Source organism: Magnolia sinica, chromosome 9 (assembly GCF_029962835.1).
Source record: "Magnolia sinica isolate HGM2019 chromosome 9, MsV1, whole genome shotgun sequence".
NCBI lineage: Eukaryota > Viridiplantae > Streptophyta > Magnoliopsida > Magnoliales > Magnoliaceae > Magnolia > Magnolia sinica.
In genome coordinates this window covers 88,294,232-88,317,902 of record NC_080581.1, presented here as the reverse complement: position 1 = coordinate 88,317,902, position 23,671 = coordinate 88,294,232, and the positions used below count along the sequence as shown (strand labels likewise).

The window sequence follows — 23,671 nt, the reverse complement described above, 5'->3', positions numbered from 1 at the left end:
CCCATGTCACTACAGAGTTTCAGGCCGTCAACCATCGCCTGAGCTTCTGTTATTGTATTTGTGACTATACCATAGCTGTTGTGGAATGCAAAGATCATGTTGTCCTGGTGGTCTCTACAGACACCTCCTCCTCCTTCCCCAAGGTTACCCTTTGCTGAGCCGTCTACGTTCAATTTCATCCGTCCAGTCAAAAGTCTTCTCCATTTGATGACAAAGAGATAGTATATCTCATCGATTCGAACAAGCCTCGAATCTCCTTCAAACCCTAGCTATGCCCTTCAACCCTTAAGAATATTTTACAAAGCCCTGATATACATTAATCATACCCTAATCCTGATTTATACACCCGATATATCTATCACAACTGAAATAGGAAACAAATCGTACACTTACACAATTCTGCGCATAGCTTTGATGGGACCTTCGATGGCATCAGCATCCCTTGAAGCCCTGTCGATGGCATCAGAGCTTCATTCGATGCCATCGAGTAGCACCTCTAAAACAGTCCCACAGCCCACACGGATTATATTGATTTTCTTCATGGGATCGAGCATCCATCGATGGTATCAACATCTGCTCAATAGAATCAAGTGGTCTAGCCTAACGTCGGTCTTGGAGCTTTTGGCATATTGGTTAGGTTCTTAATAAAGTCTGACATTGGACGGCCTTAGATGCATGTCTTAAGTGGCATTTAACATTTAATCCTGCACAATGATTAAATTAAACATGACCTGTATAAATAAAAAATGAAAGTAGGAAATTACATTTCAAACACTATATAAATCATTATTCAATGGAATCTCCGTGAAATACAGACATGGTGCCATAAAAACATTGTTCAAACACCATCACACTCTCCACTCATAACAGTAGAAAAGATCACCAAAACCACCAAAGGAAAAAAATTCAATATGCCATAACCACTTTCTGATGTCGATCCAGTCACAACGTGTCGTCATTTTCCCGTTTGAGAAGCTTCTGCTAGTTGAATATATGTAGTTATAAGCTGAAAAGAAGTAAATCATCAAAACAATATTTCCTCTATGTTGCGTAAAATGGAAGATTGGTGAATAAATAAGAGAATTTACAGAAACAGGGCTAAAATTTATTTTTTTTAAAAATGACAAATTAATCTATTTCAAACCCCTAGAATAGATATTTCCATTTGTAGATAAACCGTTGTCATTTGATCATTATATGATTCTCATATGAGTCATTCCAAAAAGGATTGCAATGCAAATGACCCAGTCGAGGACCATGAGAAGTGCTCTTATGGCACGGCTTCTTCTACCATACAGATGATAAGGATGTACATATAGTAAGGATGTAATTCCGCCTTAATACCATGTCAAACAACTACTTGATCTAAAAGCTCAAGCCGTTAGAGGATGGTGTATCAATGTATATTAAGGGGCTTTAACAGGATCTTAGCAGATGATCATCAGCATTTGATTTAACATAAATGAAATGGCAACTGTACTAGTGTTTCTCTAAGGAAACAGGGGAATGAAAGAAAGATCCTGGAACCAAAACGAAGCTATTGATTTTATCAGTATGAAATCTGTGAAGGCAGTTCGTCAGGAGCTCACTAGCATGAATCAAGTGGTCCTGTGGGGTCCATATGCAGGGATAGCAATGTGACCAGAACTGTCGCCTTCTGCAATGTTGTGGATGAGCCATGAGAGGATATGAGAGGATTATCTGAACAATGATCAACTGATTCGAATGCAGACCCTTGCATGCACATATCACTGCGCAGAATTGTCAAGTGAACGTGACTTGTGGACTGTTGCCCATCAGGGCAGCACCAATGAGATGGCCATTCCCGATTTTAAGGCCACTTTTGCATGTGGACCCCATGAGGATTTGAATGGTGGATAAGCGCGAGTCATTGCCCCAGGTGCCGAATTAATGGCTACCCTGGGATCACATTGTTGGGATGATGGGACCATGCGTCTGAAAAGTGGGTCCCACCCTCTCCATCCATGGGAGACGGAGGAGCAATTAATTTGGTGCTCCCATGTACTCCTCAACAGCACCTTAGCAAGAATTACAGAGGCTACCACATCTTAAGCATGGATATATATCACAACAAACTGGGAAGTAGTTTGATACTCCAGCTGCATATGAGGCTTGAGATGTAGGCACATAGAAATGGCACAAATGACGAATTTTAACCCAAATGGAACTGGCTAAATTGTGGAACCTCCTGTCTTAAGTTACATTATAAAAATCAAGTTGGTTAAACAGTTCTAACTTCTGATACATTGACACTTTATTTTTGGAAAACCATCAGATATTTTTCATTTGAATACCTATTTGTAATTGTCAATTTACAGAGACTCCATCAAAGGGATGACCGTAGTCTTGTTATAAAGACATGATATCTAGTACAAACTCAGTGGGCTGTTAGACCTATGTTCCAAATGTTTGTTTTTATATGTAGTGGATGGAAAAGTCCATCTATGAGTTGGGAGCTTTTCAGGTTGTCCCGAGTAAAGTGGGACGAACTAATTGGAGAGTTGCAACGAAAGAATCGACTGCCAACATATGTAAATGCACTAGGTACGCTAAGGGTGGCAGAATCTATGAAAAAAAAATGATCTAATATGCCTTTGAAGATCTGATATGCCTATATAAATCATTATCTGATGGAATTTGCATGAAACATTAGGTACCAAAAGAAAACATTGTTCAAAGACCTCCACACTCTATATTGTGAGTGTAAACAAGTCATGAAATTTATGAAAGAAGAAAACTCAATCCTCCACTTACTTCATGATGCCAGTCAGTCACCACATGACAGCATCTAATGCCGGGCAACATTCTGCAAGTCAAATATATGTAATTGTAAGCCGAAAGAAAGATTTAAATCATGCCAACATATTTAGACTAATTGAAGGTACAGAGTGAATTGTACATGGATCATCCTAGGATTAAAATTTTAAGTAAAATGAAAATTGAAAACAAAGTAATAAAAAATCATCCTTACCAGCGCCTGATGATAAGAGAGGGTATGTGTCGGATCTTAAACCAATCCTCTCCCACGTTCGCTCTCACCCTTTCTTTGAATTCCTGCGGCATGTCTTCCAACTTCAATTCTTGAAGGGTGGTGACTTGTTGCAATCCATCAGGAAGCATCTTCAATCTTCCACAGCCTTCAATATTTAAACATCTAAGATTAGGCATCGCCCCTTCCTCCACTCTCCACTCCTCTAATTCATACAATCCAGCAATACACAAAACATCAAGCAGGGGAAACCCTCCGTTGGAGCAAACCATTTCCTTTCCTTTGTAACATGCCAATTGTAATATGAGAATCCGAAGGTTCGAGAGCTTCGCCAGCGTTTCCATCGGGTCTTGCTCTAATTGGGACCCATCCAAGCATAGCTCAGTGAGCATAGGTGGGAATACATGCAGGTTCGGTAATTTCTCTAAAAGTCCAGTCAATTCCATCTTATATAGATGCTGATGATTTAAGAAGGATGCAAAAGTTGGAATCGAGGATCCAGGACTTGCCTTTAGCCACAATGATCTGAGACGGATTAATTTACAAAGAGAACGGGATAATGTCACTTTGAGATCTCCTTCTATTCCCAATTCTCTCAAATTGGTCAGTTTCTCCAACTCATATTCTATCCAGCTGCCCGCCTCTACTATAGAGAGAGTCTGGAGATTGCTTAAGCAATGGAGTGTTCTGCGGTCACTGATTCGACATTGTGATGATAGCAGTAGGTGACGCATCTGTTCCATCTTCGGAATATTTTCTGGTAGCATCTTGATACATGTATACTGTAAATCGAGAGTCTGTAAATTGGAGAGGCGGGTTATCGTGGATGGTAGCTTTTCTAACTGAGTACCCATGAGAGATAGGTACCTCAGGTGGATTAGATACCCAATTTCATCCGGGAGACTAGAGAGGCATACCTGTCCAAGATGCATCACCCTGAGAAATTCGAAAGCTCCCCAGAGGATTTTTAACTGTGGTTTCTCAAGCCTTTCACTCTCGCTATTGAAGTGTAATAAAGAGCGGAGGTGTAGAGTTGAGCGGTTAAGAGAGATGTACATACCAATGCCACTAGAAGTAATTGCAAGCCTGCGGGCTGTGGTCGGTGATGTAGGCACTATGTTCCTGTACATATCAAGAAATCTCTCTTCTTTGGCTTTGGATATTGAGAGGTCGCGTAGAAGATCATGAATACGGCATTTTTCAGCCATTCCATTGCTCTTCCTTTCCGCTACCTGAATCATGCTTCTGCTGATGAGCTCTTCTAAGTAATCCTCTGCAACATCCTCCATTTCTTCGTCTCCTCTACGCTGTACGAATCCTTCTGCTATCAACAACTTAATCAATTTGGCCACAGGGATTTCAGAATCTTCAGGAAAAGCTCCAAAATAAAGAAAGCAGGGCAGCAAGTAATGGGGCAAGTCATGGTAGCTTAGGGCCAATATACCAGAGATCCGATCCTCACTTTCATTTAGCCACCATTCCACACTTTCAAGCACTTTCACCCACTCTTTCACTGACTTCTCTTTTCTTGATAGGACACCTCCTATTACTGCAATTGCTAGGGGCAAACCTCCACATTTGGCAGCGATCTTTCTCCCCAGCTCCTCCAGGTTCGGAAGGTACACAGGAGCAAGATTTTCAAGAAGTGCTCTCTTAGAAAACAATGCCCAGCTCCTGCTTTCATCAAGAAAATGTATTTTATGGGGTATGCTCTGAGCATCTGCATACTTAGCTATTTCTTCATTGCGAGTGGTGAGCAGCACCCTGCTGCCATTTTCCCCATCTGGAAGTGCAGAGACCAAACCGTCCCAAGCTTCTCTTGTCCATATATCATCAATTACCAGGAAATACCTCTTCCCATCCAAGTACTCAGAGAGTTTTCCCCGCAAGTCGTCCTCAGGCATCATCTCTATTTCATCTCGTGAGAGCCTTATAAAGTAATTTATAATTCTTATTAAAAGCTCTCGCACTCGATATTCTTGAGACACATACACCCAAGCATGAAAATCAAAACGCTTCTTTACATCGATGTTATTGTAAACCTTTTTGGCGAGGGTAGTCTTACCAATTCCACCCATTCCAGTGATGGAAATGACCGCACGTCGCGAATTTCCTTCGATCAGCCGCCCCACCAGTGCCTTTGTATCGTCTTCAATGCCAACCACATCACCTTCCTCAACGATGGGAGCCCTCTTCTCCCTCCACGTCTGGCTTTGAGTTGAAGAAGATGAAGCTTCTCCGCATGCTGGTATATTGTCGATGCCATACTCTGATCTGTTGGACGAGATCTTGTTAAGCCTTTTTTCTATGTCCCGGATATTCTTGCTAATTTCGCGGGTGGCTGGTATGTCCTTGATGAAGCAAGCAGAACTTCGTACAGATCGCATGAAACCAGCACTTTTCTCTCTTCGTTGCTTTTCAATGTTAAAGATGAAGTTGTCGATGATGTCCTCAGCATCGTAGGCTACTTCTCTTACTTGGCCCACCCAACTCTTGACTCTTTCATTCTCTCTGCGCTTCCCATCGACGTCTTTGAGGAGGGCATGCATCCATTCAAGTTTATCCCGAAGCAATCTGAGCTGCTTATCTACTCCAAATATAAATTTTGCTTCCTGCGTTAGAAAATCGTTCAGTTTCTGTATGATGAACCGAACAGCACTCTCAGCCATACACACACACTCTCTCTCTCTCTCTCTCTCTCAGAGAAGCATCTAAGTTCAAAGCAAGGAGGAAGAAGGTATTTCCATTCCAAAGGTTCTCAATTATTACGTCCTTCTCTTTAGCAAAAGTCGCGCCTCTCCTTCTCACCCCTCGGATAAGGTATTAAAGTCTCATGGATTGCACTGTATGCAGGCCCACTCCCTTTCTCTACAAGAGCTGCTTTATGCGGTTCAAGACACTAAAAAATTGTTAGGGAAAATGGATTTAAAAATTAAAAAAAAATTAACTTTCTTCATCTTGTGACTTTTGGTTTTTCATTTATTTCTAGTGATGGTTTAATCCTATATTGAAAAAGATAAAAGAAAAGAAAAAAAACCTTAATCCTTTATATTATTATTATTATTTATATTAATAAGCAAAAGTATGCCGTGAGTGCAACTTCGCACAAATACATTTATAGGTTGCGGGCACAATGCTATGCAGTAGCTTTTAATTATGATATTTTATTTTCCCTATATATGTGGTGACTTGCGCATGCATGATGATGCACTGTCTTTTACTTACGCTATTTTATTTTTTCTATACAGGAGGTGACTTGTGCATGTGTGCATGGGAATTTATCTCTTTATTTGGGCGCTCAAACTCAAACTCGGCTCAAGTTTGCCCGAGTTGCTAATTGAATGGAGTCGAGTTACCCGGTTAGACTCGAGGACTGAGCTGGGCTGAACACAAATTGAGGTAGGCTGCTGGCCAAACTGAGCGAAGCTGTGGCAAGCTCAACTCCATTCGGCTCGGTGTCCAGCCCTAGGGTACACTATATAAAATCATCAACAACCAATAAAAAAATTACACCTTCATGTGGTGCATCCCATTTTCATGGCTGGACTGACCTATTCTTTATACATCACATTTTCATGATGGTACAAACTTGCTGAAGAGATCGTTGTACAAACACCATGGTGTTCCTCACACTCCAACTTGGTTGGGCATACAAGTGTGTGACCATTTTGAACAACTGTAGTTTTGGTCGTGGCGCTAAGATCTGATTGATTTGATGATTCTGAATTCAGATTAAAGGCAATAGATTATATTTTAAATCTTGATTATCCACTGGATGTCTTCAAATCACGAAGAAAAGTTATATGTTCAGTTCATTTTCTAGTCATAACCTATTATAATTTCCTTGCCAATGCAGAGAATCAATAAAGGGCTGGATTCCATAACAGTGGTCGCCCTAGCAGTGATGGCTATGGAGGGGGAGGGGGTTACAGTTGCTGTGGTGGTGGAGGTGGTGGATAGGATTGTGGATATGGTGGGTCAGATGGAGGATCTCATTACCGTGGTGGTGGTGGCGGTGGCGGTGCTTCATATGGCAACTGAAGGTATGGCAAATGGAGTAACTAAGTAGCAGTAGTACTTGTACTAGTTATGGCTGGGTTATCTTTATCTTGTGTTAAATGGTGTGTGGAGAGGAATGACTCGGTTATCTTCTTCTCTTGTTGTGTTTTTGATCTTGTCCTGTTACGGTTTTTTAACTCTGGTTATGGTTTTTTATCTCTCAAGAACTACAATTAGTAATAGTAAACGGTTCTACATTATGTGGTTATGGTTTAGATAAAAACAATATTTTCTTCTTGTTGAAAAAAGAAGAAAGAAAAATACATCCATTATCACATCCTGTCAGAGTATCAATGCTTTTCTCTTTTTCTCTTGAGGAGGTCTTGCTTTTTGTCACAGTAAGGAATCAATAAAGGCCTGAAATACATTGACCAAGACTAACGCTACTATCCGTAGATGCACACTTGCGTGACACTCCGTTGCTCCAATTTATAAAAGTGGTAGATCCATCGGTAATCCAGACCATTGGTCTGTTCTCTCCAGATATAGAAGAGTGGAGGCCTAAAAGTCAAATTCATAGGAAAATTATAGCCTGTGAAATTGTGGCCTGAAAAAAATGATCAATTGCTAGGATCTTCCTATAAGGGCAAATGGGACAGGAATCATCTACGACAACTGTTCTATGCGGCCAGATAAATACCCGTGGAGCCCACACCATTGTAAGCGTCATATCCACTCCGCCTATTAGGTGAACAATCTAATTCTAACTACACAATCTGAAATTGAGCCTGATCCAAAACTTATTTGATCCACACCATTGGACTGACGTGAAATCATTCCTAAAACCAATAAGTTGGCACGTCTCTCATTCTCCGCTGGTGATAAATTGAAACATTATTATTGTTGCATTGAGGTGATTTGGTCATGCTCCATCCACCATAGGCCCAATAGATGAAAGGTCTGGATCACTAGACACATATCACCATTGGTGGTGCGTTGACATCTCTAAGTTCTGTGGGGCCCATCATAATGTACATGTTATAACCACACAGTCCATCTATCTTGGGAGATCCTCTTGGGGCATGGGCCAAAAAATGAGTCAGATCTAAAGCTCAAGCAGACCACAATACAAAAAGCAACTGGGATTGAGCGCCCACCATTGCAAATTTATATGGGCCACAAAAGTCTTAGAGGTCGTTTGGCCCCACAGATTTGGGAGGATTTCAAATCCCAATTGTTTGGCAGCACAAAGTAACTTGGGTTTCAAATCTAGGGGGTTTGAAATCCCTTCCAAGAGGGGGTTTGAAATGTGAGAGCCTGTGCCTAAAATCCTTTCAATAGTTGCATGTGTAACATGTGTCATCGGACTATCATTTTATTGGGCACATGTCCTACTAATGATATCCAAAAACAAATAGATTATTAATTGCATCAATATAATTACTTTAATATGATGATCAACACCGTCTAAACACTGTTCATGTAAATCAACAGTTAAAAATCATTGGTTAGTCACTTGGACATGATCTTGTGCTTGTGGCCTATTCAAGACTTGGAATTTCATCATTTTTGGGCAAATCATATATTTCAGCGGGCTTTTTACAACCATTGTGTCAAACATAACAAGCTAATCCACAACAGGAAGATTTCAAATCCAGGGGGTTCTGAATCAGGAGGTTCCAAATCCACACTCCCAAACAGCCGGTTAGATCAAGCTGATATTTATGTTTTCCTTCATCTAGGTACATAACATAACAAACAGATTAGATGGCAAATAAATATTATGTTGAGGTAGACTGAGTGACGATATATGACCTCCCTTCATCTCTCAGTCGTTCTAAGTTGGGTTTGGCTAACTGAGGTGTGTGAGGTGTGTGTACTAATCATCCTAAGCAAATAATAATAATAATAATAATAAAGAAAAAAAAATATATGCTACCATAGGAAGGTTCACACTTTCTCTAATGTAGTTTATTTGAGTTTTCAATCTGCTTCAATTTCGAGCCCATTCCCTGCAACGTTCTCAAAAAATAGATAACCATATAGATATAACAGTTACATTATGGTGGGGCCTACCGAACTTGTATACATTAACACACCACCATAGTCGGTGGTCTTCGGGTTGGAATAAAAACGACAGGAAGACGTGGTGTGTTCCGGAAAGGAGATTTATCCCTTGTATTTATCAATTCCAAAACGTCCAATTAATGTCCACCAAATCTAAGATGAAAGCAAAAGCATAAGATTATTTCTTTTACATATTGTATATCTAAACTGGAATCTATCATTTGGATGTTTAATATTGCTTACTTTTGTACTATGTATGCAATTTTAAGTAACTTTTTAAGTGCAACCTATCATCGAGGATTCTCCGTTGGAGTAGCAAACAACTTCACTTGAAAAGGTGGCTGCAAGTGTGATGTATAGCGGGTTGCCGAAAATTCTGTGGCCAAGATGGACCAGAAAAGGCCCAATTGGAGACAGAGATGATCCGGACTGTCATGACTTAAAATAGATGTATCTTGCAAACCTGAATGAGTTATTGAACCTATCATATATGATTTTAGGGTAGGACGAGCTACTTTAGCCACCCAACCCGGGTTGCACATGCCAAATTTGTGAGATTTCATCATATTGGCGATCGAAAATCTGTTTTATTTTCATTTTTTATATTTATAGTAAATTTTAGTTTGATCATAACTTTTGATCCGTTGAGTTTTAGAAGTTGTGTCCAACAGGAAAGGTGCTTGGAAAATTTAGGAAAACAACTTATTATTTTTGGCTGAAAACCATGAGGTCTATTGGAAATCACGACCGTCTATAAATAGTAAGTCACGATTTATATAGGAGTGTTAGCTGTAGTTTAAATCCGAAACTTCTCCTATGGTTTAGTATTACCATTTAAAGAGTTGTAATCTAGTTTTTTTTTTTTTTAATCATCAATCAAATAATTTCGAATTTCATAAGGTTTTCCTACTGGGAAGAACCGAAACACAAAAAACATAGCCTGATAAAAAACTTTTGTGGCCACATGAATATTTCATCGATTGTTACCCAATCCCACCCAATCCACTCTGGTGTGGCCCAACTGAGTTTTGGATTCGGGTAAGTTTTGGTGGCATTTCCTAAAATGAGCTCACAAAATCTATAGACAGGGTGGATTTCTCACAAATATCATGATGGCCCCACCTAGGATCCTAGCCCACAAACTTAAGTGGGGCCCACCATGATGTTTATGAGAAATTCAATATGTCCATCCATTTTTCGAGCTCATTTTAAGACATGCTAAGAAAACCTATCCAATTCTAGACTCAAGTGGGCCATACAAGAGGAAAAACTAAGGAAAAAAAATTCGACTATTGAAACCTTTTTGGGTCCACCTTGATGTTCATATGACATCCAAACCATATATAAGGTCATTCCCATTGGGATAAGCTAAAACACATCACACGTAGCTTGATACAAAACTTTTGTGGCCATATAAATGTTTCATCAGTGGTTGCTCAATTCTGTCTAGTGCGGCCCACTTGAGTCTTGGATATAGTTAAGTTTTGGCCACATGTCCTATGACAACCTCACAAATGGATGGACGGGCTGGATTTCTCACAAGCATCATGGTGGCCCCACCCAGGTTCCCCTCGCAGGAAATCAAGGTCCCTTATGATGAAACCATCATGGTGGGTCTAAGCATCAGTTCCTGTGCTAGTACAATGCAACTTAATCTTTATGAGGCCAAAGTAATGTACATGGAGTATCAAATCCGTCCATCAAGTGGTATTTATCATGTTATCAATGGATCCATAAAAATAACCCTTATATGTTGTTGATGTTGTTTAATGCATTACGTGCGCGAGCATGCTAGAATTGACATTGCAGTTTTAATTAAAACCAGACAACAATGACCCCAGGCGCTAAGATAGGTAGACACATAGTGTATGATCGAGATCTAAAGAGATCAGTCGCCTATTCAGCCACTTGTTCAATGTGTAAAATCGGATCAGGCAATATTCAGAGGGTGGAGTTCATCCTCTAATGTTGGATTGCACCTTTGCCTTCCGTACAAAGAGAATTTTCAAAATGGAATGGGAAAAATATTCTTACAGTCGGTTGTGAAGAACAACTACGAAACACTCTTTCAATTGAAGAACTAATTAAGTCCAACGTGCTAGCGTAAGCTCAAATTACAGCTAATATTATCAACTACTCGGGTACCGCTATAGATTACACTACAAAATGTAAAATCGCAGGCTTAGAAAGTAAAGATTACACTATAAAATGTAATTTACTCAATAAGGTAAGTAAAAGACTACACTATGGAATGTCAATCGACGGAATAATTGAAAGATAAGTTTGGTTTATTTGGGTTGGTATGAGAGATTTTCCTTCTTGCTTTGCTTTATTATTTATAGCTTTGATCCAGCTATTCTGGATCCTTCTCGCGTTCCAATGGTTACCATAATCGTTCTCCATTATTGCTCTCTGGATGCTTCCTACGTTCTTTGCTTCATTAATTCGCTCCTCCTCTTGACACATGTCATGTAACCGTTTGACCACGATCATTTCTCCATTGGCCACAAGCAGTACATGGCACCACCTGATACTTCCTAGCTACACTCATTGAGAAATCTCCTCCGTACATATATATCTGCACATTTATCTGGTCTTAAAGAATAGACTTATTGTAAGCAGATTTGTTGTAACCCTCTTACAAATTGGTTTAATCACCAGTAGGGTGCGAATATCGCCTTAAAGATAGCGACATCATAACGCACCTTAAGCCTATCTTTAAGTAATTAATTTTCTATATTTCTGCCTCAATCCTAACAACAACTTCATAAGTGGATAAGCTGTTAGCCCCACCTTGATGATATGTTGTATCTTTATGCTGTTCATCTGTTTCTCCCGCTCATTTTAGGATGGGGTCCCAAAAGTTACGCAGATCTCTCGTGGACTACACCACAGAAAACTGTGACAATTGAGTGTCTCACCATTAATAAAAATTACAAAAGGCTCATTGTAAGGTTTCTATAATGTTTATTTCCAATCCAACCTGTAATGTCAAGAAGATGGATGAAGAAGAAAAAAAAATTACAAAGATCAGCTTGATCCAAAACTTGTGGCCCACAAAAAGTTTTTAATAATCATTATTCATTGTTTCTAATGGAATGGTTCACCTGAGATTTGGATCTTCTTATATAAGTTTTGGGATCGCGCCTAAAATGAAATGGAAAAACAGATGGACGCCGTGGATATACAACAAATACATTAAGGTGGCCCTACACGATTAGGTTAACACCCACTGAGGTGTTACTCGGGTACCAGCTAATCCCCTCCCTGCAACTTCTGAGTAATTTCTTTTCTTCTCTCCTTGCCAGTGTGAAGCTTCTTTTTAATTTCTCTCTCTCTCGACCAGTGTGCTACTTCTGAGTAATTTCTGTTCTTGATTTGTCTCTCTCTTTGCAGTGTGTAACTTCTGAGTAATTTCTGTTGGGATGGGACGCACGTTAGCACTTACGCTGCTTTATATTCAAGATGCGTCGGACCCACCCACAATGTATATGTCGAATACAAGCCTTGTGTATGGTGTGCCACCTCGTTTTCACCATAAATCCCCAAAAATATCCTGATACAAAATTCAGGTGGTATACGCCACGAGGAGCAATGTATAATCATGCCTAGAAAATAAATATTTACGCGGTGTTTTAGTGGATTGGTTTTCGGTTTGTCCCTTCATCCTGGTGGTTCTCACCTGATGAATGGTTTGGATAGTGTATAGAAAACATGGTGGAGATCATATTCCATCTGAAAGTTTCCTCCACTGTTCCATTTGGTGTGATGTGTGGGTTACCTGACTTATGGATTATACTGTATTTTGATATATAGGCCTAAAGTGGCTGGGCACACTAGATGCCCAGTTTGGATTTCACATGTACATCACAGTGGGCCCACTAACTGGGTCATCAGCAATAGGTCCCTGGAATAGAAAGAAGTCTAACATCTCTCTCGTGGATCTTCAAACTGTAATGTTGATTGATCGGTCGTTTGTTTATATTGTGGCCCGTTGATTTATTAAAAAGTTTGCTAGAGATGCCTGGCATCCTCTTTGCAGGTGGGGGATTGAACTCATTCAGCATTTCAACCGTACACGTGGAAAATGTCTAAAACAATCCAAACCATTGTCTGGTCGGTACTGCCAAGGCAAGGCATAGTCCAAAAATAACCTCGTCTTCAAAAAACGTGTGGTCGATGGTGAGGATTGGTCAACAACTACATAGGCCCGCGTATGATGCAACGGCATACGAACGCTAAAGCCAGAAAGGTTGTATATTTCCAGTAAGCTTTGTAAGTTAAGCTTTACCCACGCATTATATTGTTTGAGGCCCACCATGATGCTTGCACCATATCCAACCCGTTGGTCATGATGTAGAGCAGGTCGCGGACACTTTCATGGCCAAGATGGACCACAGAAGGCCCGATCAGAGGCAGAAGTGATCAGGACCGTCAGAATGTTAAAGCAGTCGTATCCGGTTTGTAGGAGAAACTGCTTTAAGCTAACCAACCCTTCTATGCTGGGTTGCTCACGCCGGATTTGCGAGATTCCTTGCAAGATTCCATCAGATCAAGTCCATATTATTTTCGTTTTTATTAGTTATACTAGGTTTTAATTTGATCATAATTCTTGATCGATTAAGTTTTAGGAGTCAAGTCTAACATAAAAAGAGCTTAGAAAAATTAGCAGAATGATATGGTTAGGTTAGAAAAATTAGCAGAGCAGAATGATATGGTTAGGCCAAATTGGACTCTTACTATTTTTGGCTGAAAACTATGACGTCTAGTAGAAATCGTCTATAAAATAATAATTTTACTATTTATAATTAGTCACGTTTTTTGAGAGTTTGAGTTTGAGTTTGATTCTAAACTTCTTCCTTTGAGATTATTATTTAAAGGATTGTAATTTCGCTTTCATCATCAATCAATTTATTTCTGTTTGGGCTTCAAGACAGACAAATTTGAAATTTTGAATAAGCCTGGCCATCAGACCCAGCCCAAACAGTTCAAAATCCGGCCGAAGTAAATTCCAGGCCCAGCCTGTGTCGACAGCCCTAACAATGGAGGCTACACATCACGTTGGCAGTTTAAGCTTACCCCGTAAAGTTTCCTAGTTAAAGAGAAAAAAGGTTCAAAACAACGCGTTCTTTTGTGAATAGCACCGGAAATATATAGGTGTGAATGTGTCCATTATACATGTGGCTTGAAGTGCTGCAATTGAAACTGTCAAATCATGTCCCATTACACCGAACCATCTGATCAGTAGACAACCGTTTAGCTAGATCATTTGAATTGTGGCCCACCTCATCTCCACCGTGTATATGGATGTATCATTCTACAAAAAAAATTGCATCAACCAGTAGCTTGCACAGTGGATTACACCAAGAAAAAAAAAATAGTAATGGCCATCCAACTAGGCTACAGAAAAAAAAAAAAAGAAAGGGAAAAGATCCATTGATTGCGTCACTAGGATTATCTGCGTGGCTGGGAAATTGCGGCCATGATCCATGCATGGTGAGGCCCACACATGCGTGCTGTCTATAAAAAGCATTTTCTGCGTCCTTGTAGTAGAATGATACTGTAAATTGCTGAGGGAGTCTGACATCAGATGGCGTTGGATGCATGTCTTAAGTGGTATTTAAGATTTAATCCTGCAAAATGATAAAATCCAACATGACATGCATCAAAAATGACATTAAGAAGTTACCTTCCAAAACACTACATTAATCATTGTCCAATGGGATCTCCATATGAAAACTTCATTCAAGCACCACCACACTCTCTCTACTGGTAACACTAGAAAAGATTACCAAAACCACAAGAGAAAAAATTCAATCCTCCATAACCAGCTTCACGAAGCCTATATCCAGTCACAACTTGTCACCATTTTCTGTTTAAGAGGATTCTTGCAAATCAAATATGTATAATTATGAGCTGAAAAGAAGATATAAGTCATCTAAACATGTTTACTCTTCATTGCATTGATAATGTGAAAGCTTGGCAAACAAATATGAGTGGAATTTGCATAAACAGGGTAATTTATGAAAAAAAAAGAGGATAAATTAATATATTTCCAATCCCTAGAATAGATATTTTCATTTGTATATAAACTTAAGTCATTTGATCATTATAGGATTCCTATATAAGTCCTTTCAAGGACTGCAATGCAACCGACCTGATCAGGGTCCATGAGAAATGTTCTTATGGCACCGGCCTCATCTACCCTACACATGGCAAAGATATAAGGTGATTGGAATTTTGGTTTGCTCATCAAATGGCATACTGGATAAGAAAAAAGTCAAAATCTAACACAAAACGGTTCCCTAGTATGTAGAGATTGAAGTCACAAAATGAACTATATAATGTATTGATTTTTCCAACTGAAATGTTTTGATCAACCTGATTTTTGGGTGTAGTGCCCATGATTGACAGATTAAATGTTATGAACACATCAAGGTGGTCCCTACACATCTCATTGTACTTTAAGCTTAACCTACAACGCCGTGTAGTGGAAACTAGTAGATGATCATCAGTATTTGAGGCAGAGCGGGTCGCAGACACTTTCATGTCCAAGATGGACCAGAGAAGGCCTGATTGGAGGCAAAACTGATCCGGACCTTCCGAACCCTAAAACACATTCCTTGCAAGCTGGAATGAGTTATTCGATGTACTATATATGATTTTGGGTGGAAGTTACTTTAGCCACCCAATCCTGCTATTCTGGGTTGCCCATGCCAAATTTGTGAGATTCCATCAGATCGATGGTCGAAAATCCTTTTTAATTTCGTTTTTACCATTTATATTAAGTTTTAGTTTGGTCATAACTCCTCATCGTTTTAGCTTTAGGAGTTGTGACCAACATGAAAAGTGCTTAGAAAAAAAACTAAGAGAATAAAGCGGTTAAGCCAAATAGGACACTTACTATTTTTGGCCAAAATCTAAGAACTATAATAGGAATCATGACCGTTTATAAATAATAAGTTTACTATTTGTAGCAAGTCACGAATTTTTGGGAGTTTGATTCAGAAACTTAATCCAAGGTTTCGTATCACTATTTAAAGGGTTGTAAATTCCTTTTTATCATTTATCAATCAAATTTCGTTCCTCTAAGAAAACAGGGGAATGAAAAAAAGATACCGAAACCGAAAGAAGCTATTGATCTATCAGTATGAAAACTGTGAAGAGGGTTTGTTTTGTGCTCACCAGCATAAGTTCTCCTGTCAGGCACACATCCAAGGATAGCAATTTGATTGAAACTCTCGGCCTTTCTGCATTGTTGTAGATGAACCATGAGAGGATTATATAAACAATGATCTACTGATACAAATAAAGACAGTTGAATGCACATATCACTCCCAGAATCATCAAGTGAACATGACTTTTGGACTCTTTCCCATCACAGCAGCACCAGCAAGATGGACATTTCCGATTTTTAAGCCCCCTTTAATGTGGGCCCCATGATATTTGAATGGTGGGTGACGAATTAATTGATACTCCAGGATCCCATAGGTTGGGATGATGGAACCATGTGTCTGAAAAGTGGATACCAAGATCAATTAATTTGATGCTCCCATGTACTCCTCAACAGCACCTTTGCAGGGATTACAGAGGCCACTGCATCATGAGCAGGCAGTTACATCATAACAAACTGGGAAGTTATTTGATACTCCAGCTGCATATGACACTTGAGATGCTGGCATTTAGAAATGCTACACGTCGCATATATTAACTTAAATTAAACAGGTTAAATTGTGGAACCATCTAAGTTACAGAATAAAAATCAAGTTGGTTGAACAATCCTCTGATTCATGGATACTAGTTTTTTGAAGCCAAAAAAAAAACCATTAGATATTTTTTTATTGGCACACATGGATGCGAATATATTCGTACTTCAATTATTAATTAATAAAAGGGAAAAGAATGAAGAAAGAAAATCAAGTAGAAAGAAAGAAAATGGCATCCTTACCAGCGTCTGATGATAATTGAGGGTATGTGTTGGATCTTAAACCAATCCTCGCCTTCATTCTCTCTCACCCTTTCTTTCAATTCTTGTGACATGCGTAACAACCTCAATTCTTGAAGGTCGTTGAGATGTCGAATTCCATCTGGAAGCATATTCAATCTTCTGCATAAATTAAGCTGTAAAAATCTAAGATTGGGCATTGCTCCTTCCTCCAATCTCCACTCTTCGAAGTCATTCAATTGAATACGCAAATGGTCGAGCAACGGAAACCCTCCACCAGAGCAAACAATTTCTTTTCCTATGTAAGATCCCCATTGTAATGTGAGAATCCGAAGGTAGGGCAGCTTCTCCAGCGTTCCCATCGGGTCTTGCTCTAATTTGGACCCACACAAGTATAGCTTGGTGAGGTTAGGTGGGAATTCATGTATGTCTGGTAATTTCTCTAAGGATCCAATCAAATCCATCTTATATAGATGGAGATGATTTGAGAAGGATGAAAAAGCTGGAATTGAGTTTCCAACACCTGCCCTTATAAACAATGATCTGAGGCAGACCAATTTACAAACGGAATGGGATAATGCTGTATTGAGATGTCCGCTTATCCCCAATTCTCTCAAATTGGTCAGTTTCTCCAACCCTTCTTCTATCCAGCTGCCTCCCTCTACATATGGTAGAGTTTGGAGATTGCTTAAGAAATGGAGTGGCATGCTGTTGCTGATCTGACATTTACGTTCCACCAGTAGGTGCCTTATCTGTTCCATCTTCCACGTATCATCTAGTAGCATGTAGATATTTGTACCCCGTAGATCGAGGGTTTGTAAATTGGACAGGGAGTTTATGGTGGATGGTAGCCTTTCTAAATGGGTGTCCATAAGACATAGGTACCTCAAGTTGATTAAACACCCAATTTCATCTGGGAGACTAGAGAGGCTTAGGTGTCGGAAATCCATCACTCTGAGCAATTTAAAAGCTCCCCAGAGGAATTTCAATTGCGGTTTCTCCAGCTTTTCTGTCTCTCTACTTAAGTGTAGCAAAGATCGGATGTGTAGAGTGGAGCGGTTAAGAGAGACGGACTTACTGACTTGACCAGAAGTAATTGCAAGCCGGCGTGCTGTGTTGGGTGATGAAGGCACTATGTTACCATACACGGACAGAAATCTTTCCTCTTTAGCTTTTGATATTGAGAGGTCGCGAAGAAGATCATGAATACGGCATTTTTCAGTTGTTCCATTGCTCTTCCATTCTGCCAACTGAATCAGGCTTCTGCTGATGAGCTCTTCTAGGTAATCCTCTGCGATATCCTCCATTTTTTCTTCTCCTCTTGGCTGCAAAAATCCTTCAGCTACCCACATCCGAATCAATTCACCTACAGAGATTTCAGAGTCTTCAGGAAAAGCTCCAAAATAGAGAAAGCAGGGCTTCAAGTAACCAGGCAAGTCATAGTAGCTGAGGGCCAATATGGCCGAGATACTATCCTCGCTTTCATTTAGCCACCATTCAACACTACTAAGCACTTTCTCCCACTCATTCACTGACTTCTGTTTCCTTGATAGGACGCCTCCTAATACTGCGATTGCTAGAGGTAAGCCTCCACATTTCCCAACTATCTTTCTCCCCAACACCTCCAGATTTGGAAGGCATGTGGAAGCAAGATGTCCAGGGAATGCTTTCTTACAGAACAGTGTCCAGCTCTCGCTTTCATCAAGAAAACGCATTCGGTGGGGTGTGCTCTGTGCATCTGCATACGTAGCTATATCTTCATTGCGAGTCGTGAGAAGCACTCTGCTGCCCTTTTTCACATCTGGAAAAGCAGAAACCAAACAGTCCCAAGCATCTCTAGCCCATATATCATCAATTACCACTAGATATCTCGTGTCTTTCAAGTAGTCGGTGAGTTTCCTCCGCAAGTCTTCCTCAGTCATCCTCTCCATTTCGTCTCGTGGGAGAAATGTAAAGCAATTTATGATGGTTAGTAAAAGCTCTTGCACTCGATATTCTTGAGACACATACACCCAAGCTTGAAAATCGAAACTGTTCTTTACATGGATGTTATTATAAACTTTCTTTGCGAGAGTAGTTTTACCTATCCCTCCCATACCAGTGATTGAAATGACAGCAAGCCGTGCATCTCTTTCAATCAACCGCTCCACCAGTGTATTTGTCTCGTCTTCAATGCCAACCACATCAGCTTCCTCTACGATGGGAGCCCTTTTCACCCTCTGCTTCTGGATTTGATATGAAGAACTTGAAGCTTCTCCACCAATTGATATATTGCCGAGGCCGAAATGTGATGTGTTCTCTCTAATTTGATCCAGCCTTCTTTCGATTTCGCCGATCTTCTTTCCAACATCGAGGATGGATGATATGTTTTTGACGCCATCAGCAAACCTTCTTACGTATTGCATCACTCCAGCACTTGTCTCTCCTCCTTGCTGTTGAATGTTAAAGATGTAGAAGTCGATGACGTCCTCAGCTTCGTAAGCTAATTCTCTTATTTGGTCCACCCAAAGCTTCACTCTTTCATTCTCTCCGTACTCGGCATCGACGTCTTTGAGGAAGGCACGCATCCATTCAAGTTTGGTTCGAAGCGATCTGAGCTTCTCATCAACTCCGACTAGGAAATACGCTTGATCCGTTAGAAAATCGTTCAGTTTTTGTATAACGAACCGAACAGCACTCTCCGCCATACTCTCTCTGTTTCTCTCTCTCTCTCTCCTCCTTCCTTCAGAACAAGGCCCTCTGCAACTCTGCCTCCAAAACCGCGTGCTCTACCAACCCGGAAGCGGATTGGCTGGTGTATCGCATACCACTGACCTGTATTGCGTGTTGATGACACCACGTGGGTCCCATCATGAAGTACCTTTCGTCCACTTTGCGAGCTCGTGGAAAGATTTTAGCCACATATCCAGAAATCAATTATAACACGCTATGATAAAAAGCAGCCGGATATTGAACGCCCAGCGGATTGGCTGGTGTACCACACACCAACTATATAACTGGTGTATTGACGTCAGCAAGTTCCGTGGGTCCCATCATGAGGTATGTTTTACATCCAAACCGTCCATCCATTTTGCGAGCTCATTGTAAGGCTTGAGACAAAAAGTAGAACAGATCTAAAGATCCAGTAGACCACGCTTTAAAAAGCAGCGGGGGATTGAACGTCTGCCATTGAAACCCTTTTGAAGTTAAAAGAAGTTTCGGATCAATATGAAATTTGTTTTTCCTCTTCATCTAGGTCTTTGTGATGTTACGAATAGATTGGATGGAAAATAAACGTTATGATGGGCCCTACAAAATTTTTAACGGTGAAAGTCATTATCTCAGCTGCTATTTGTGGTGTGGTCCAATTGATCATTGGATATGATTCATTTTTTTAATAATACTCTAAAATGATCTCGAAAAATGGATGAAGGGTGTGGATATAATAAATACATCATTGTGGGGCCATGTAACTGTAAGAGCTCGAGTAGTGTCCGTAGAGGTGTGCATCCAGTCGGACTGGATAGGTACAACTCGACTTGATGCGAAATTTTCAATGTATTGTCCCGAATTCATGGAAACGGATTGGATACTCCCCTGTGTTTCATCCGTACCATCCATATATTTTTATACACCATTTTACGGGACGCGGATTTCCTGCGAAAGCCTTTCGCATGAAGTTCCTGCACAAGGGCTTTGGATGGGTCCATTACAATGTTCTTGAGAAATCCAACCCATTCATCCGTTTTTGGAGCTAATTTTAGGACATACATATGAAAATAAGGTGAATCCAAAATATAATTGGGCCACACGAGAAGAAATAGTGGGGATTTAGTGACCACCGTTGAAATATTTATATGGCCAGAAAGGTTTTGTACCGGCCTAAGTTTTCGGTGTTTTCACTTCATCCCAGTGAAAATGACCTTATAAACGGTTGAAGCCTAGGAAGGTTTCAACGGTAGAAATTTCTTTTCCCACTGTTTCATCTTGTATGGCCCAGTTGAGTTTTTTATACTCATAATTTTTGGTCTCATGCCCTAAATTCAAATCTAAAAATGAATGGACAGGTTCGATTTCTCATATACATAATGGTGGAACCCACCTTGCAACCCAACGCAGGAGCTTCCTGTGAAAGCGGCGTCCCATTTTACGGTAAAAAAGAAAATATGAGGTATATAGCAATCTCAAGCGGACCACATAACAGAAAAAATTGTTGAATAAAAGTTGACCATTAAAAACATTTTGGGGGCCATAAAAGTTTTGGATTAAGCTGATATTTATTGTTTCCCTTCAACTGAGTCTTTATGACCTAATCAAAAGATAAAAGATTAGATGTCAAATAAACAGTACAATGGGCCTTAGGAGGATTTTAATGGTGGATATCCAATCATTATTGTTTTCCTGTGGTGTGGTCCACCGAAGATTTGTATCCCTATAATTTTTTATATCAAGCCATAAAATGATCAGTAAAAATGGATGAACAGAATGGATGAAACACATACATCGGAGTAGCCAATCCACTGACCTGGACCGAGTCCGAGTCATCCGACTCGATCCGATCCATTACAATGCTGGCCTGATCGAATCTATTACAATGCTGGCCTGATTCGAGGCGAGTCTGATTCGATTAGGGAAACTGAGTCGAATTAAGTTGGGTACGGTTCGAATCAACTCTTCTTTTTTTTTGCTTTTTTTTTATTTTTATTTTTGAAACAATTAATATATATATTTTTTCATTGTTAAAAATCCACGAAGAGGATAAACAAATTTTATATTAATCTGAAACTTCTGTGACCCTTATAAGAAATTCAATGGTAGGCATTCAACCCCCACTGCTTTTTGCAGTGTGATCCACTTTATCTTTAGATCTGACTTAATTTTTAGCTGAAGCCTTGAGAGGAGGCTGCCAAATGTATGAACTGTTTGGATATAACACATACCTCATGATGGGACCCACAGAACTTGCTGACGTCAATATGCATGGTACATCTGCCCATCCGACTTCGGTATGTCTCACGTCAAAACCGACGCGGATGCTGGGTGGGGCGCACTGAACTGGACGTAGAGAAATCCATTCTCTTCCTCTGTTATGCGAGCTCGTTTTAGTGTATTCTACCAAAAATGAGGTGGATACAGTACTCAGTCAAGTAGGTCACACGATAGGGAAATTTGGGGACCAGCATTGAAACCTTCGGAGGCTCCACCTTAATGTTTATATGCTGTCCAAACTGTTTACAAGGTCATTCCCAATGGGACAAAGTGAAAACACGGAAAGTATAGCCTGATACAAAACTTATATGGCCATAAAAACACTTCAATGGTACTCACTGAATTCCCACTATTTCCTCTTATATGGCCCACGTGAGTGTTGGATACATCTCATTTTTTTTCTCATGTCCTAAACTGATCTCCTAAAACGGATAGACAGGTGAATTTCTCAAAAGCATTTCGGTGGACTCCACCCAACATCCTTGTGCATAACTTCATGAGGAAGGCTTTCAAATGAAATCTGGGACCCGTCAATGCACCAGTCACTTCACTGGAGCTCTGCCAGAACTCGGTGTTGGAGGCGCCTCGAGCCATGAGCTCATAGGAGATGGTGGTGGATGCTCTATGGACCCCACCATGATATATTTATTTCATCAATGCCGTCCATCCATTTTTCTAGATCATTTTATGGTATTAAACAAAAAATAAGGTATATCACAATCTCAAGTGGACAACATTATAGGAAATAGTGTTGGATGAACATTGTGTAAATCGGATTAGATCGTATCGGATCGGATCTTGGATCATATCGGTTCGGATTGGTCAATGATCCGAACTCGACTCGATGTACGGTTGGATCTGAGTGGGCCTACTCGATCTGACTCGATCCTGGCATTCAATTCGGATCCATCGAATCGAGTCAGATCAGTCGGATCGGGTCGGATTCTGCCCAGCTCTAAGTGTCAGCGTGCTCGTCTTATCTTGTCTTAGTACAACACGTAGCCAGTGTGTGGTACACTATTGAATTCGCCCGCTTCCGTATTCTAATCATGAGGTATGTGTTACATCCAAATGGTCCATCCATTTGGCGAGCTCCTCTTCATGTTTGATACAAAAAATATGATAGATCTAACTATCAAGTAGACCACATTGCAAAAAGCAGTTGGGGATTCAAACGTCTACCATTGAATTAGGGGTCCATATGTTTTGGATCAATATGAAATTTGTTATTCCTCTTCATCCATGTCTTTGTGACCTTATAAACAGATTGGATTGAAAATAAACATTATGGTGGGCCTTATGATTTTTTCGATGGTGAAAATCATTATCCCTGCTGCTATTTGTGGTGTGGTCCAGTTGATATTTGGATATGATTCATTTTTTTTTATAATGCTCTAAAATGATCTAGAAAAATAGACGAACGGTGTGGATATAATAAATATATCATTGTAGGGCCATGTAACTTCGATCTACTTTGAACCCTCTTTACACTGGGGAGATTGCGGGGACTCAAGTAGGAAGGAAGCGGATTAGGGTACTGAGTAAACTCTGTGAGGTGCACTATGATTTATATATGTTATCCGTACTGTCCATCCATTTTAACAGATAATTTTAGTACTTGATTTGAAAATGAAGCATATACAATGTTCAAATGGACCACATAGGAAAACAGTTGAATTGAA

General features: G+C 40.0%; 2 protein-coding genes across 7 annotated transcripts; both read right to left on the bottom strand.

The window, feature by feature from the left end:
• Nucleotides 1-715: 715 nt before the first annotated feature.
• Nucleotides 716-5,742, bottom strand: LOC131255997 (probable disease resistance RPP8-like protein 2). Its single transcript, XM_058256974.1, has 3 exons — nucleotides 2,993-5,742; nucleotides 2,776-2,827; nucleotides 716-1,006 (listed from the first exon to the last, which is right to left on the bottom strand). Coding segments are annotated over exons 1-2 (2,688 nt in total). The 5' UTR covers nucleotides 5,680-5,742; the 3' UTR covers nucleotides 716-1,006; nucleotides 2,776-2,826.
• Nucleotides 5,743-14,230: 8,488 nt separating this feature from the next.
• On the bottom strand, nucleotides 14,231-19,730 carry LOC131255995 (putative disease resistance protein At1g50180). 6 transcript variants are annotated; one of them, XR_009176555.1, is made up of 4 exons: nucleotides 17,025-19,730; nucleotides 16,262-16,326; nucleotides 14,869-14,948; nucleotides 14,231-14,709 (listed from the first exon to the last, which is right to left on the bottom strand). XR_009176555.1 is itself a non-coding variant. In XM_058256973.1 (2 exons), coding segments are annotated over exons 1-2 (2,685 nt in total). In that variant the 5' UTR covers nucleotides 19,709-19,730; the 3' UTR covers nucleotides 14,231-14,947. The 6 variants fall into 6 exon arrangements, 2 of the variants coding, with proteins under 2 accessions (XP_058112956.1, XP_058112955.1); XR_009176553.1 differs by having other exon boundaries at nucleotides 14,231-14,948; XR_009176554.1 differs by lacking the exon at nucleotides 14,869-14,948.
• Nucleotides 19,731-23,671: the final 3,941 nt, after the last annotated feature.

Bases quoted from the DNA above. Each gene is read 5' to 3' on its own strand.
- LOC131255997 (XM_058256974.1), bottom strand. From the start codon at position 5,679: ATGGCTGAGAGTGCTGTTCGGTTCATCATACAGAAACTGAACGATTTT.
- LOC131255995 (XM_058256972.1), bottom strand. From the start codon at position 19,708: ATGGCGGAGAGTGCTGTTCGGTTCGTTATACAAAAACTGAACGATTTT.